Source organism: Hypomesus nipponensis, chromosome 2 (assembly GCF_054491055.1).
Source record: "Hypomesus nipponensis isolate SF chromosome 2, ASM5449105v1, whole genome shotgun sequence".
Lineage (NCBI taxonomy): Eukaryota > Metazoa > Chordata > Actinopteri > Osmeriformes > Osmeridae > Hypomesus > Hypomesus nipponensis.
In genome coordinates, this window is record NC_140362.1 from 19,615,712 (window position 1) to 19,630,471 (window position 14,760).

The 14,760-nt window shown below is 45.3% G+C and overlaps 1 protein-coding gene across 2 annotated transcripts; it reads right to left on the minus strand.

Annotated features, from left to right (window-relative positions):
• Positions 1 to 51: 51 nt before the first annotated feature.
• bcl3 (BCL3 transcription coactivator) lies at positions 52 to 14,412 on the minus strand. Of its 2 annotated transcripts, none has more exons than XM_084667400.1 (9): positions 13,402 to 14,412; positions 12,794 to 12,884; positions 7,549 to 7,657; positions 3,417 to 3,630; positions 2,762 to 2,850; positions 2,552 to 2,629; positions 1,840 to 2,007; positions 1,384 to 1,486; positions 52 to 1,115 (listed from the first exon to the last, which is right to left on the minus strand). In XM_084667400.1, the coding sequence occupies exons 1-9, from the start codon at positions 14,066 to 14,068 to the stop codon at positions 607 to 609; spliced, it is 2,028 nt and encodes a 675-aa protein (XP_084523526.1). In that variant the 5' UTR covers positions 14,069 to 14,412; the 3' UTR covers positions 52 to 606. The 2 variants fall into 2 exon arrangements, with proteins under 2 accessions (XP_084523526.1, XP_084523518.1); XM_084667392.1 differs by having other exon boundaries at positions 1,222 to 1,486.
• Between the last annotated feature and the right edge of the window lie 348 nt (positions 14,413 to 14,760).

The following is a 14,760-nucleotide window of genomic DNA, read 5'->3' on the forward strand; positions in this document are numbered from 1 at the left end:
CACCCAATCACACAGCTTCGTTCAAATTCAATAAATACAGGCCAACGCAACTGTGTAGAAAAATATTTATTTCACATCATTAAATGAAAAACTCGTGAACATGGTTTCAGACAAAAAGTTATAAAAACTGTTACAAATTCACTTGTCAGGGAATCCATGAACAATACAGATTTAGCTACAGACATGCAGTCCACAGATACACACACACACACACACACACACACACACACACACACACACACACACACACACACACACACACACACACACACACACACAAACGCACACACACACACATAGAGTGAACTGTGCAATGAGTCATGCAGAAAGTTTTTTTAAATGGTCTCACAACCAACATTAATGCAGCTATTTTTAAACCTCTGACACAAACATGTTTGCTCTTAATCAATTGCATTGATCCGATTGATAACAGCACAACTTGCGTTGTATCGTGGGGGTTCATGGCAACATCGTCCTTCTAGAAAATGCTCTGAACATTCTGTTTACCCACTACAGTGCATACCCTATCAGGTCACCCTTTCAATCATTCAACATTGAAACAACTACGTTTACTGCAGCAGGACAGCGAAAGCACAAGCTTCCCTATCAACTGTCACCTTTGCACCCGCTGCTAACGCTCAGGGTGGAGGCTAATGATTGGTCACTACAACGGCTGAGGGGCCGTGATTCGCCAGTAGAGGTTTGGGAGGCAGGGCAGAGGCCTGCTTGGGGAGGGAGTAGGATGAAGGAGCTCTCGGGGTAGTAGTGACCCTGGGCAACAGGTTGGTAGTAGACTGGGGGATCTGGCATGAGAGCCCGCACGGCAGAGTCACCCAAGGGTGAATGGTTCATAGAAGAAAGGTAGAGAGGGACAGGATAGACCCTTCCCTGGGGAAGGAGGTCAGCTACGGCCATGTTGCTGAAACCCATCCTGACTGACTGAGGCTCTCTCTCCGGGATCTCCATAGGCGACAGGGGGCCTGACGAGCTGTCGGTTGATTGGCTGTGAGGGAAAGATGTGGGAGGAACCCTGGGGTGCTGTGCAGCACCGCGGTGGGAGGGAAGGGGCGTGGTTGACCGTGATCCTCGGGTGCCGTAGTTGGGTGACAGGGAACCTAGAGGAGGAGTAGTGGTTAGTGTATTCTAGGTTATAAATAATATTTCTAAATGTGTTGTGTTTACATTTACATTTATCAGACGCTCTTATCCAGAGCGACTTACAGGAAGTACAGGGACATCCCCCCCGAGGCAAGTAGGGTGAAGTGCCTTGCCCAAGGACACAACGTAATTTGGCACAGCCGGGAATCAAACTGGCAACCTTCTGATTACTAGCCCGATTCCATAACCGCTTAGCCACTTGACTCCCCATGTTCATGTTCTCACCGGTTAATTTGTGGGGCGAGCTCCTTGGAGGCGAGGCAGACGCACTCTGCTGATCTTGAGTTTTGGTCAGCTTTGAGCCCTTGCCTCGCAACACATCTGTTACCTGGTGGAGTAACAGAGGTCGAGAGTCAGAACACGCCACGGAAAACGCCATGTGATCTCTGACCTATACGAGAGCAGCTGTGGGAAAACCCAGAAGTCCCTGTCTGTTGGGCTTAGTGATGTAAATGGTGTTCTGATTAGCCACTAGAGGGCAGGAGACAACCAGAGCAAGGATGTTGAATTCCATCTTTAGCCAACCAACTCTCTCTCTCCCTGTCTCTCTCTCTCTGTCTATCTCTCTCTCTCTGTCTATCTCTCTCTCTCTGTCTCTCTCTCTCTCTCTCTCTCTCTCTCTCTCTCTCTCTCTCTCTCTCTCTCTCTCTCTCTCTCTGTCTGTCTGTCTTTCTCTCTCACCCGTTTATTCTTGGCCACCATGACGGGGGTGTCGTTGTGGTAGTTTTTGAGGCTGCTGTCTGCCCCGTTCTTCATCAGGAGGCGAACCGTGTCCACCTGGCCGCGGCCACAGGCCACGTGCAGGGCTGTGTTCCCACTGTACGACTGGCTGTTCACATCACACGCATTCTGAGTGAGAGAGAAAGAGAGAGACAGAGAGAGGGGGGAGACAGAGAGAAAGAGAGGGGGGGGAGGGAGGGAGAGTGAGAGAGAGAGAGGGGGGGGAGGGAGGGAGAGAGAGAGGGGGGAGGGAGAGATAGAGAGTGAGAGAGAGAAGGGGGGGAGAGAGAGCGTGAGAGAGTGAGAGAGTGGGAGAGTGAGAGAGAGATATAGGGAAGAGGGATGAGAGAGACAGGAAGATCAGATCGTTGTTGACGTCGACCATGATGATCCAAAGACGAGGTCCAAGATTTCTTATCATCAAACAGAAGCTTTAGTAAAACATCTAGTCCATTTCTTGTAAATCAGCAACTAACCAGAAATGAAAAAGAAACCTAAGAAAACTAGGGTGGAGCCAGTACAAGACCATAGACAATTTAACTTCTGGTGAAAAGGCTATTCCCGTAGAATAACTGACTCACATACACACAGACAATTTAACACACACACAAAGGCACATTTACAAACACACACACCCACAGACACAGACACAAACACACACAAACAGTCATACCTCAATAAGGAAGTGGACCATGTCAGCATTATTGCTTTCCACAGCGTGCATGAGAGGACTCTGACCACTCTTGTTGTCCTGTTGACAGAGAGGAGCACAAGTAGTGAGTGTGCGTGTAGTGAGCTTAAACAGAGAAACCAAAAAACAAACAGAGAATCACTATGGAGGGACAGGAGTGCTGATGCATTATGGGGCAGAAGAGGGACTGACCATAGCATTGATGCTTGCCCCAGCATCCAGTAGATGTCTGGCCAGCTCCATGTGACCCCCCTGCACGGCCAGGTGTAGAGGAGTCAGGCCTGGGACGAGCAGAGGACAGAAGAGTAGAGGTGAAGGGTAAGCAGAGGACACTGAAGCCGGGGACTTCCACACCCATATGCCTGCCATTATCATCTCTAACAGTGTCGGAGCAAAGTCCAGTTTGTACATCCACAAGCTGACTATAAAGCTTTCTCTTTTGTATTGTGCAGTCGCACGCACACACACACACACACGCACGCACACACACGCACACAAACACACACACACACACACACAGCCCAACACTACACGCATTCATATGTACACACACAAAATAACCCTTTTGCATAAACACTGTGCACAAATAATAGCTTCCACTTTAAGGTGGGTGGTGATTTAACAGGTTATCTGCAGGTTATCTGCAGGTTATCTGCAGCTGGAGTAAAGTGAAATCCATGCATTCAAGCCCAGACATGTCACAGTGGCAATGTCTTCATCGCAAAAGTCAAATACCAAAGACAATAACATGACCTCAGCTTACAAACAATACGCTAAACCCCTCATTAAGATTTTTACACGGACAGAGGAAAATTACGTAGGGATATTATGCACTATGGAGACTTACCCTCAAAGTTTCTGATTTCCAGGCAGGGTGAGGGGGAGCGTGAGGGGAGGGGCTGGCCGAGGAGAACCGAGAGGCAGGCCTGCTGACCGTGCTCACAGCACAGATGGAGCGATGTCTGACCGCAGCGGTCCAGAGCAGCGCGGTCAGCGCCCGCACGCAGCAACGCCTCCACAAGCTTGGGCTGGTGGGTGATCACCGCCAGGTGCAGTGGGGTCTGGGGGACCAATGAGAGAGAAGGGGAGATAGGACCAATGAGAGAAGAGGAGAGATACGATCAAAAGTAAGAAGGTGGAGGAAGAGTTTGGGATTCTATTCCTGGTAATGATATCATTTATACATCTTCAATCTCAGACATCAGATAAGTTGTTGAAGATACGTTTCTGAGGTAAACAGTAGTGGTGCAGGAAAAATTTGGTTCACATTTGAATCGCGATTCAGTCTTCTAGCGATTCACATCGATTCACAAATGTAAAAAATGTATTTCTTGTTTTTTTTGTAATGTTATATTTCTGTTTTTTTTTTTTTTTAACAATTGTGATAAAACAATCGCGATTTTTAATCGATTCGTGACCCCAAGAATCAATTCGAATCATGAGGTCACAAAAGATTCTTACCCCTATAAACAGGCTCTCTCCCTGTCCATACAAATATCATGGTAAACACAGACACACAAAACCTCTTTAGCAATGCAACTTCAATTAAACAAGAGACTGATTAACTAGCTTGGTCATCAATGCACAAACCACATGGGAGTTTCTCTCTTATATCAGATTTAAGAATTTTACAAAACAATTTTAGCGCTTGGACAGAAAACCTCCGAATGATCTATGATCTTTGGCTTTTGTTTCACTCTCCAGAAAGCGTGTCTGTGTGTAAGTGTGCGATGGCGGATTCCAGCTCAGAGATGATAAACTGTTAATCAAACAATGGGGAGAGCACCAGGTTAAATTCCTGCTCTCCCTTCCTCAAAGACTCCAATTTCCCTGAACCCTGAGTGACTCACAAACAGATCACAAAGACATACACATCCAGGCAAACAACACAGTCATGCGCAAACACACACCTGCCCACCCACACAAACATATAGGCATGCACACAGGCACCAAGAGACAAATGCACAAACACATTTACATTTGGTAGACGCTCTTATCAAGAGCGACTTACAGTAAGTACAGGGACATTCTCCATGAGGCAAGTAGGGTGAAGTGCCTTGCCCAAGGACACAACGTCATATCGCGCGGCCAGAAATCGAACCGGCAACCTTCTGATTAATAGCCTGACTCCCTAACCGCTCAGCCATCTGACCCCACCGAAACACACTGCACACATTTGTGAGCAACTGCACCTACATGAAAAGGGCAGGTCCAACCAAACCCACACCCCCAGATCACTAATCACATACAGCAAACCAAACACACACTGTAAACAAAATGTATTCGTAAAAACCCCTGGCACAACTTCAGCGCCAACACTGCATATTCTTCTCACAAAACACCAGAGGAAGTGAAGATTTAAAAAGTCAGAGTTACAGTAATGTATATTCTAATTAAAAGGTCTGTGCCAAGGAAAAGCTTTTATAGGCGTCCAAAAAACATTTCAGGGTTCATAGAGTTTCATGCCAGTTTCCTGTAAACCATTCCACAAACAGAACAAACTCAAGCCTAGATAAGAGAGCAGGGGTGAGAGAGAGGTAGGGAGTGTACAGTCTGTATGTGTGAAAGCCAGGGATAGTGGAAATGAGGGACAAGGGGAGAGGAGGGGAAAGATGGGATGAGGGAGGGAAAATCCCTGTGCTCTCCCCTGGTGTTGGTCCTGGCACACGAACATTCCTGTCAACAATGAGGAAATAGAGGAGTTTTCTTACTACAAGGAACAGACTTGGGCCCTGCCAGGGAACTTTCAGGAAACAAAAAAGGGTGGATGAACAAACCCACAAAGAATGAGTGTGTGCACAGGGTGTCCCAGTTGTGCAACAGAAACTAATAGAACCTGTGGTTGAACAATGTGGTAATGACCAAAACTATCCACATTCTACTTGATTGTTTCTCTGATAAAAACCAAGGAACTACGAATTTAAAAGTCATTTTCATTACCCAACTGAGACCACATATATAGACTCCCTCCAAATACTATTGGCTCTGCTTGAGAGATTGAGCGAGCGACTCAAGCGACTCAAGGGAAAGTCCCTGACTCTACCCTATAACCTCAGCACAAGGTATGTTGAGAAACAGCCCAGAGCAAAAGAGAGGGGGGTCATGTGATTTCTCGGAACGAGGATACCACATACACGCACACACAATAAACTATAAAAGCCTCGCTTCAACACACAAACACACTGCATGTCTCGAGCATGCACAGTTCTCTCTCCCTCCCTCTCTCACTCCCTCTCTCTCAATCTCTTTTGTAAAATACTGCCCTGTGTTGGGCAAACCAAGGAAGGGGATGTAGATGATGTGATGTAGATCGGTGTGGTCATTGTGAGTGTGTGTGTGTGTGTGTGTGTGTGTGTGTGTGTGTGTGTGTGAGAGAGAGAGGGTCGGGGGGCGTAGCAGCAGCCTCTACAGTGAGAGCTGAGTGCTAACCAAACATGGCAGTAGAGGCGAGGTCAGTGTGGGAGGTTCAAACAGCTGTTTGAATGTGAGCAGCTTCGGTCTACAGCAACACGAGCTGCACACGTGTGTGCTGTCAACTGCCATCTGGAATTTGTTTCATGTGAATAAGTGTTATGCACAGGAATTTCCTTTTCAATTAGTCAATAACGTTGGGAAACGTGCAACATCCTGTCACTCTCACAGTAAGTCTCATGAAACTGGCAAAGCAATATTGGTCAACTTTGTTCCTGCCAGATAGTCTCTTCTGGACTCTCCAGGGCTGTCCCATTACTGGCACTGTCACATGACCTGACAGTCCCTGTCACAGCCGGTCCCAGACTTAAGCTTGCGCAAGACAATTGGTCCTTGTACTAAATAATGAAACCGCCCTATCTGGTAGGCAAATCATTGTGGCGAGCTTCACGTCTCAAAAGCTTGTTCTGAAAATCTCCCCTCTAGGTAGTTCACAGGGCACCAATCTGTATGCAGACAGGATATATCAGAAATGTATCTGCACCACACCTCAGTCCCAGCCTGTGCTGAGAAAAACACAACAAACGGTACAGGCACACTTTAGACGCTAATTCTGGTAAGTGAGCCGAACGGAGTTGAAACCTGGGTTTGGCTTAGTTTATATGGCAGCTCTCAGAGGGCATTCTGTGTCATGGTCATGGCTTCACTAACAGGAAGAGGAGAGGTGGATGAGGCAGGACAAAGGGAGGTGTTAGAGGGGAAGGGGCGCTGGAAACAGATCAAACGAATGTGAAAGTGTCAGGAAAGGAAAACAGGGAAGTCCTGGATTGGGAACGTGCACATGCAGACTATGGAGTTCAAAAACAGTTTACTGAAGATCTGGATAGGCAGGAAAAGCAATTACATACATGGGTAATATTCACGTCATGAACGTCTTTCCCCTCATTCCAATCACTGCTTTTTGAGGACCTATCCCTCTACCCACCACCCCCTGCCCCCACCACCCACCACCATCACCACACACACACGCACACACACACATGGTCTAGAATTTGCAGTAGGATATAAAGAACAATAGTCTTATCAAAAGTCCGGCTAAAAGTACCCCACTCCAACCACAACAGATGTATGTGACTATGTTTGTGACTACACGTGTGTGTGTGTGTGTGTTTGTGACCACACGTGTGTGTGTGTGTGTGTGTGTGTGTATGTTTGTGACTTTTGGGAAGTACAGGTGGACTAACCAGGAACAGTGAATTCCACGCCAGCGTAGGCGTTTGGGGTGTGCATATTTGAAAGTTTAGCAAGGCTAGTACTAGGAAATGAAGGACTTCCTGTTTCTCTGCTTTCCTTGTTATAGTTTGCTATGAAGCAAGCTAGGGGTTGTGTGTGATTATACTGTATATGCATGTAGATATAATATAGAACAAGAATATAGGAGGACAGTGCAATAAAGTGTGCATGTGTGTGTGAATTATAAGTGTGTCTGTGTCTAAGAGCGTCTGCTAAATGACTAAATGTAGAAATGTAGATCTACATTGTGTGTGTATTATGCGCGTGTCTCTCACCTGTCTGAGATTGTTGTAGGTGTCCAGATCTTTGTGAGCCAATTTAAGGAGGTGAATGAGTCTGTAGACCAACCCCTCCTCACCTTTCACCACGGCAATATGAAGAGCCCTGTAAACCCCAACACACACATCAGCCAATATCAGAAACCTACACACACACTATGGCATTCATACACAAGTCTATTCAAGTCATTTCAACTTGAATAGACTTTAACGTGTCCATGTACACAATGACACAGGGAAATGACTGTTTCTGTCTAACACAGTGACTCAGCAGATTATTGACTAAGCTGACCTCCCAGTCACCAAACTGACACTATGCCCCAAGGCGGAAACGGGTTCAAAATCTTCATGAACAATTTCAAACCTTGTGTTTTTATGAACTGAAGCATTTCTCTGACCTATGACCCTCATCTCAGCCTGACAGTTAGGTCTGTAGATAAGACATTTCATATCATCGTTTGTTTTTTCAGTACAAGCTGCTTCCAGTAACAGCTACTTTGGTTTGATGTCATTTCCTGTTATCAGTTACAATGTTAAACTGAAAGGTTGTGAAGGACAATCACCATTAAAAGTATCACATCAGGCTGTCTCTCTTCTGTTTAGTTTAAACGTACCATTTGCCAATGCATACCTCACACACACATAAACTGACACATTGACGCATATATTCTTTTCTGTTTCAGGGCAGGAACTTGAGCGACATATCGGTTGAACAATTTTAGATACATTTACGGGAAACTGTAGTCAGCATGATGATCTACTCATTTAAGATGGATTGACCTTTCCTGTCAATGGTCGGTGTTCCTTGTTTCTCTCAGAAAATCATTCATCACAGGACTATGTGTGTCATGCTAAGATTGGCACATATATGTTCCCTCCCCGTTTCTTAAAACCAGTTTAATCCATTGCACATCCTTTTAGGTCTAACCAAAGCAAAAATTCCCACAAGCTCCTGTAACTCTCAGAGAATCTTGGCTTGCACCCTGAACCAACTCAAGTAGAAAATGTAAACATCTTTGGTAGAGAGCCTGAGGATGGTGGGTTTAGTGATTCAGATTTGTTTCTCCAGAGAAAGTCAGCCAGAGAAACATAATTTACTGCTTCAATTAAAGGTGCAGAGAAAATAGCACATTATTCAAGGCTGTTCTAGAGACGAGCACAAGCAGAAAGGTCTTAATCAGGAGGAATTGCGTGTCAACCAGCACTTTGATGCAATCAATGCTCTACTTCCACATTGCTCATTTTGATTCATCACACCATAAATACAGATCAGATTTGTTTAAACCAAGGTTTTAATACACACATACACCAGGTGCCCTCAAGTCTCGTGCATTTGCCGTGAGACTCATGCATTTCATCAATTTTTCACGCTCTCACGCAACACCTTGTATTTATCATGAATTTCAATCATTGCTCATGCTGAGAAATAAGGGATAACCTGTGCCGCCATATATATGGACAAAGCGCATAACAGACCATTATCTGTTTCTTCATTCGAAGTTGATAGCATAATAACACGCAAATAGCAAACTTTGAAACAGCAACTCCTACGGACGTCACATATTTTGATTCGATTGGGGAAATACAAATAGTAAAAGAACATGGGCCCAAACAAAAATTCAAACGATGACCAATTTAGGACAACTTAAAACTCTCAAGGTCTCCTCTTGATCACAATACGATCAAACAGCATCCAGAAGTAGAACATCTATCTGACCATGAGTACTGGTTTATTTCCTCACAAGTCCTCTTTCTTGTAAACAAGACCTTTACCACTCATCACAAATCTTCCTAATAAAATAGAATATGGCCATTTCTCCACTGCTGTTCAATCAGGATCTGATTCAGTGTACACAAACAAGGAATTTACTGTGGTGGGCAAACATCTCTTATCACCAGCCCATGTGACCGATGCCACTATGGGGCCCTGGAGCAAGGCACGTCAAGCCCAGACTGCTTCAGCTCAGCATAGCTGTGTCTGATTTAATGTGTGTCCCTCATTCATTTCTGTGAATTAGTCCCGAGGGATAAAGACAAACTTAGAATCAATAGTCTCTGATATTCTTTATTCTTCTTTTATAAACTGTGCATCATCACGATTCATAATTGGTCCTATACATCTTGTAACTCTGCTGTAAATACAGTGAGCAGGTTTGATTGAATACGTAATACTCCTGGATGACTAGAAGCCAAAAGTGTTGTCCAACACATAGCCAGCTTAACTGTGCACATTGCTCTCTGTCCTCTTCTCTCTCTCTCTCTCTCTCTCTCTCTCTCTCTCTCTCTCTCTCTCTCTCTCTCTCTCTCTCTCTCTCTCTCTCTCTCTCTCTCTCTCTCTCTCTCTCTCTCTCTCTCTCTCTCTCAACCCCTCCGTACGTCTCAGTGTCTGACTATCTCCCTTGTTGTCGATCTCTCAAGATGAAACTGTGCTCTCGCCTGTTCCTGGAAGTGGGGCAGACCGCAGTCCCAGCTAACCCCAGTCGCACTGACGCAGGGGCCCCCAGCCACAGCAGAGAGACAGAGACAGACAGAGAAAGAGAGAGAGAAAGAGAGAGAGACAGAGAGAGAAAGAGAGAGAGAGAGAAAGAGAGAGAGAGATAGAGAAAGAGAGAGAAAAAGACAGAGAGATAGAGATTGAGAGGGACAAGAGAGAGAGAGGGTCACAGAATGAAAGAGAGTGAGACAAAGAAAGACAAAGAAAGACAAAGAGAGGTAGTGTGTGTGTGTGTGTGTGTGTGTGTGTGTGTGTGTGTGTGAGAGAGAGAGTTTACCATGTGCAAACCCAAACTGAACATCCCCTGTGGCCAGAGGACCAGCTCAGAGAAGCGGTGACATGAACACAGGAAGGGTAAACAAAACAGCATTGCTGACGGCATAGCCGTTGTCAGAATATGGGGACGCATGGTAGAAAATATTAGAAACAATGTGCTAGAGAGTGAGAGAGAGATTAACAAGGTGGGAGTTTGAGAACATTACAAAAAAGAGAGACACAAAGGGCGAGATGGAGATGGGAGAGAGAGAGAGGGAGAGAGATAGAGATAGATAGATAGATAGATAGATAGATAGATAGAGAGAGAGAGAGAGAGAGAGAGAGAGAGAGAGAGAGAGAGAGAGAGAGAGAGAGAGAGAGAGAGAGAGAGAGAGGGGGGTAAATAGAGTCAAAGCGGTAAATGAGGAAGTGGGGAGCGGATGTTTGGGTTTTTGAGCCCATTCATTTAAAAACAGTGAGAAAAAAGAAAAGACAAAAAGGAGAAGCAGATAGACAGAAACACCTGAGGAAACCGCAGTCACACAACTGAGGCGCACGCTCGCAGGTTTTCCCGAAACTAAGGGGCTCAGAGGCGCTGAGAACTGAGGATCAGCACGCCATTGACGTAAGAGCAGACACACGGACACACACACACACACACAGACTTGCACTCTCACTGAGGACAGGGTAAGGGGGGCTCAACGTATATTTCTGCTGAACTCTTAGATCCTCTTAGACACACCACAGTGCAACAAGCAGGTACAAGCCTGGGAAATGTTCAACCACTTCGACAGAGTGGCGTGAATTCTTGAGAACAGAGCCCCGGGTGAAAAAACCCTTATCTTGGTGTTGCATCAGCAAGATAAAATAATGCCTTGTTTGCGTAGTTTATGATGTATGATGCAACTGTAGGATAAATCAAAGTATCTTCTTCAGCAGGCTGACGCATCCCACCAGATGCATTGTGCATGTTTTCCACACTGGCCATTCTGCTGGTCAGTACACTGTACAGGTGGCTTAGTAAAGTGTTCGTCATTTCAGTGCTATTCTCCAGGCCACACACCAAAGACCTCTTCAAACTCTATCTGGACTCATAACTTAATCTATGGGTACGATGCACAGCACTCATCTGTTGTATTGGCAAAATGTACCTGTTTGTGATGCTGCAATTTGAAATATGATGTTTTTGGTTTACTGTGTCACACAGACTGTTCCTTTGACTTTACCTACTATGATGCTGCTAGAATTGTGCACTTAGTCATTGACTATTGGCTGTCCTTTCAAAATGTTATTTAGTATTTCGCCTGCATGAAAGCTCAATTACTGTAATACAGCCAAGCTAAAAAGTGAGCTTGACATTTTCAGGTCTCCAGCCACAGTCATGTGTTTCTGTTCTCGAGATGCAAATATCAGCAGCAAACAGCAGTGAAACTACAGAAACATGAGACTAGGATGATATTCCTGGACAGATTGTGATTTCAGTCATGTGAGTGTCTTTGTTTGTTTGTACCATCCTGTTGGTTCAAGAGGGGGGAGGATGACAGCGCCCATCCATGAAGTCAGGGGTTTGATGTTACAGTGAGTTTGTAAGCGCCCCACCCTCACACAAAACAGGCAGTTTGACTGACCAGCCCACACACTGTCTCTCCACATGACTCTTACACCACACACTTGCTCACTCAATCAGTTCATCCAACCAACACATTACATACAAACACACACAATGACAACAGGTCACGGTGTTCCCGCAAAATACCCAAATTCTCCAAAACATCCAGTGAAAGTTTCTCAGAGCAGCAGAACATGGTTCTATGAATCACTGCAGACCTAGACCCATACCCCCACCACCAGCAAACACCCAATAATGTACAGGGTGTATACACACTACCTTCTTCATAATACACACCCATCTAACTCTCACAACTCACACGCACCACTTTCCAACTTAACCCAGCCTACTCCACGACACACACACACACACACACACACACACACACACACACACACACACACACACACACACACACACACACACACACACACACACACACACCTCCTATTACAGCCAATCGCAGACAAATCGCCATAGGGATCGAATGAATGAAGTGGGTAGGTTACAGAGTGACTTCTCTACACTGGAGTGAACATGTACAAAGATAGTTACTGTAGAATACCTCATTCTAAGACACAACATGGGGTGGTCATGATTCTATCTTTCGAAAGGACTACAAGACATGTGGTATCTCAGATATTTAGATTCAGTCATTTAGCAGACGCTCTAAGAGCGTAAGTACAGGGACAATTAGGGTGAAGTGCCTTGCCCAAGGACACAACGTCATTTGGCACGGCTGGGAATCGAACTGGCGACCTTCAGATTACTAGCCTGATTCCCTAACCGCTCAGCCACCTGACTCCCAGAGAGGTCCTGCAGGCTACTGTCTCCTGACAGAAACTGGGAGACACGGAACGTCAGTTTAAAAACACAAAACGTACGTGTCGCCATCCTCGTCTGGGTGTGTTGCCAGGGCAACATCCTCCAGCAACTGTTGGGCCTGGGTGGGGAAGACATAGACCGAGTACCCATCTGGGTGAGAGAGAGAGAGAGAGAGAGAGAGGGGGGGGGGGGGGAGAGAGAGAGACATGGAGATTTGAGTTGGATTAACATGGCCATGAACATTTTCTTCAGCCAAAGAGAACATGTATTAAAAGCAAAAGAAATCTGGCACATCTATGGATCCTGAATATCCATGTCAGTAACTATGACTTGCATATAGCATAAAATGGGACGTTCTGCAGATCACAGAAACGCTGACTAAACAGATTTGTCAACCCACCCCTGAATTTACCACAGGGTTGACTAACCAGAAACCAAGATTCCCAACAAACACAATTAGGCCTACACACAGGTATGCACAGACTGCACATCTTCATAACTATTTGTTATGTTTTGTTTTTTAATTGTATTACTCTACTTTAGCCTTACTCGTTATCTTTTCGTCATGGCGACCATCATTCATCATGCCCATGATCAACATGTTAGGATTTTAAACAAAAGCTCTGTCAACAGAAAACGTTTATATGTCATTCAAACACTGACTTACAGTAAGAATTGACGGCATGATGACCATTTGGTTTATTTTCTGTTTCCTCAAAACCGCCTGCGAGGTGCCGTGGTGGCATCGATAATGCACAACCTTTGCTTTCCTGGTTTTCTCCTTTGAGAACCCGTCGAATATGCAGATTATTTAGTTCGGTTTCTTTCTCTCGTGACAAGTGGTCTCCCCGACTAAATGAAGAATGCGATTGTCCCGGGACGTCTCGTGCAGGAAACGGACGCTTCCTGAAGGGAAGATTTGAAGGGGACTTCTCAAGATTCCGTCTGTGTGCTGCACCAGTCTCTCCGGAGGACACGGTATATTTTGGGGAACTCGGAGACTTTGGCGAAGGACCCTGTGCCACAGGCTCGTGTTCGAATCGCTCCAAGAAAGTTGGCTTCCCCATGTCCGTAAGTGGTATCACTACCTGAGAACCGTTAGGATATTCCGGTGACGCTGCAATGGTTGCTCTGTAGTCCCGATTGTTCACCGATGCGGTTGGTGGAGAAGTTTGCGCCTCCAACGACGCCTCGGTAGAGACACGACTGTTCCCGTTGCAATCTTTTATGTTCTGTGTCCTGTCCTCCACGCCTCCGCGATGCCGTGTCGTAGTGCGCAAATCCAGCGGCACTGTCGGCACATTGTTAGCGTCCATTGTCATGACCACCGGCATGAACACTCAAATGGACAGGTGAATTTCAGCTGCGATTGGAAATAGCCTTCGATAGAATTGACCTACAAGCCCCATGTCATACAGCCTACAGTCCAACGCAAAATATTTGAATGAAGAATTTAGTTTCATGATTTAAAATCCAGATATTCTTGATTCCTAGCCTACTGATCCCAAATGTCATACTAATTGTCTATCAAGAAATGTTGAAGACTAGCCAACATCAAATCGAAAGTGCCCTAGGCACAAAATTACACAAATACACTTTTGCACAATTAGTCCTTAAACACCGGCTGATGTTATAGCCTAGCTAAAATTGTGACCGCACGAGCAGTGTCAGCAGTTAAATGCTCCTGTTTTATTGTAGCCTTGCCTATCAAGCAGTCCTTTTAATCTCACCCCCCCCCCCCCCTCCTCTATCTCGCTCTCGCTCTCTCATTCATACAAATTAGGAAGTGAAGTAGGGCTTTCCCCAAATTAACTCTTTAGGTTCTTACGATCACTCAAACTGCTTTCTATATAAAAGTAACCGACACACACTGCAGGCGTCAATTAATATAGCAGTATGAAGTATTTTGAACACACGTTCACTTTTACATCATGCAGCTTCCAACATTATAGGATAGGCCTGTGTTAGCCTACGATATATATATATATATATACAATATATATGTATATATATATATATATATATA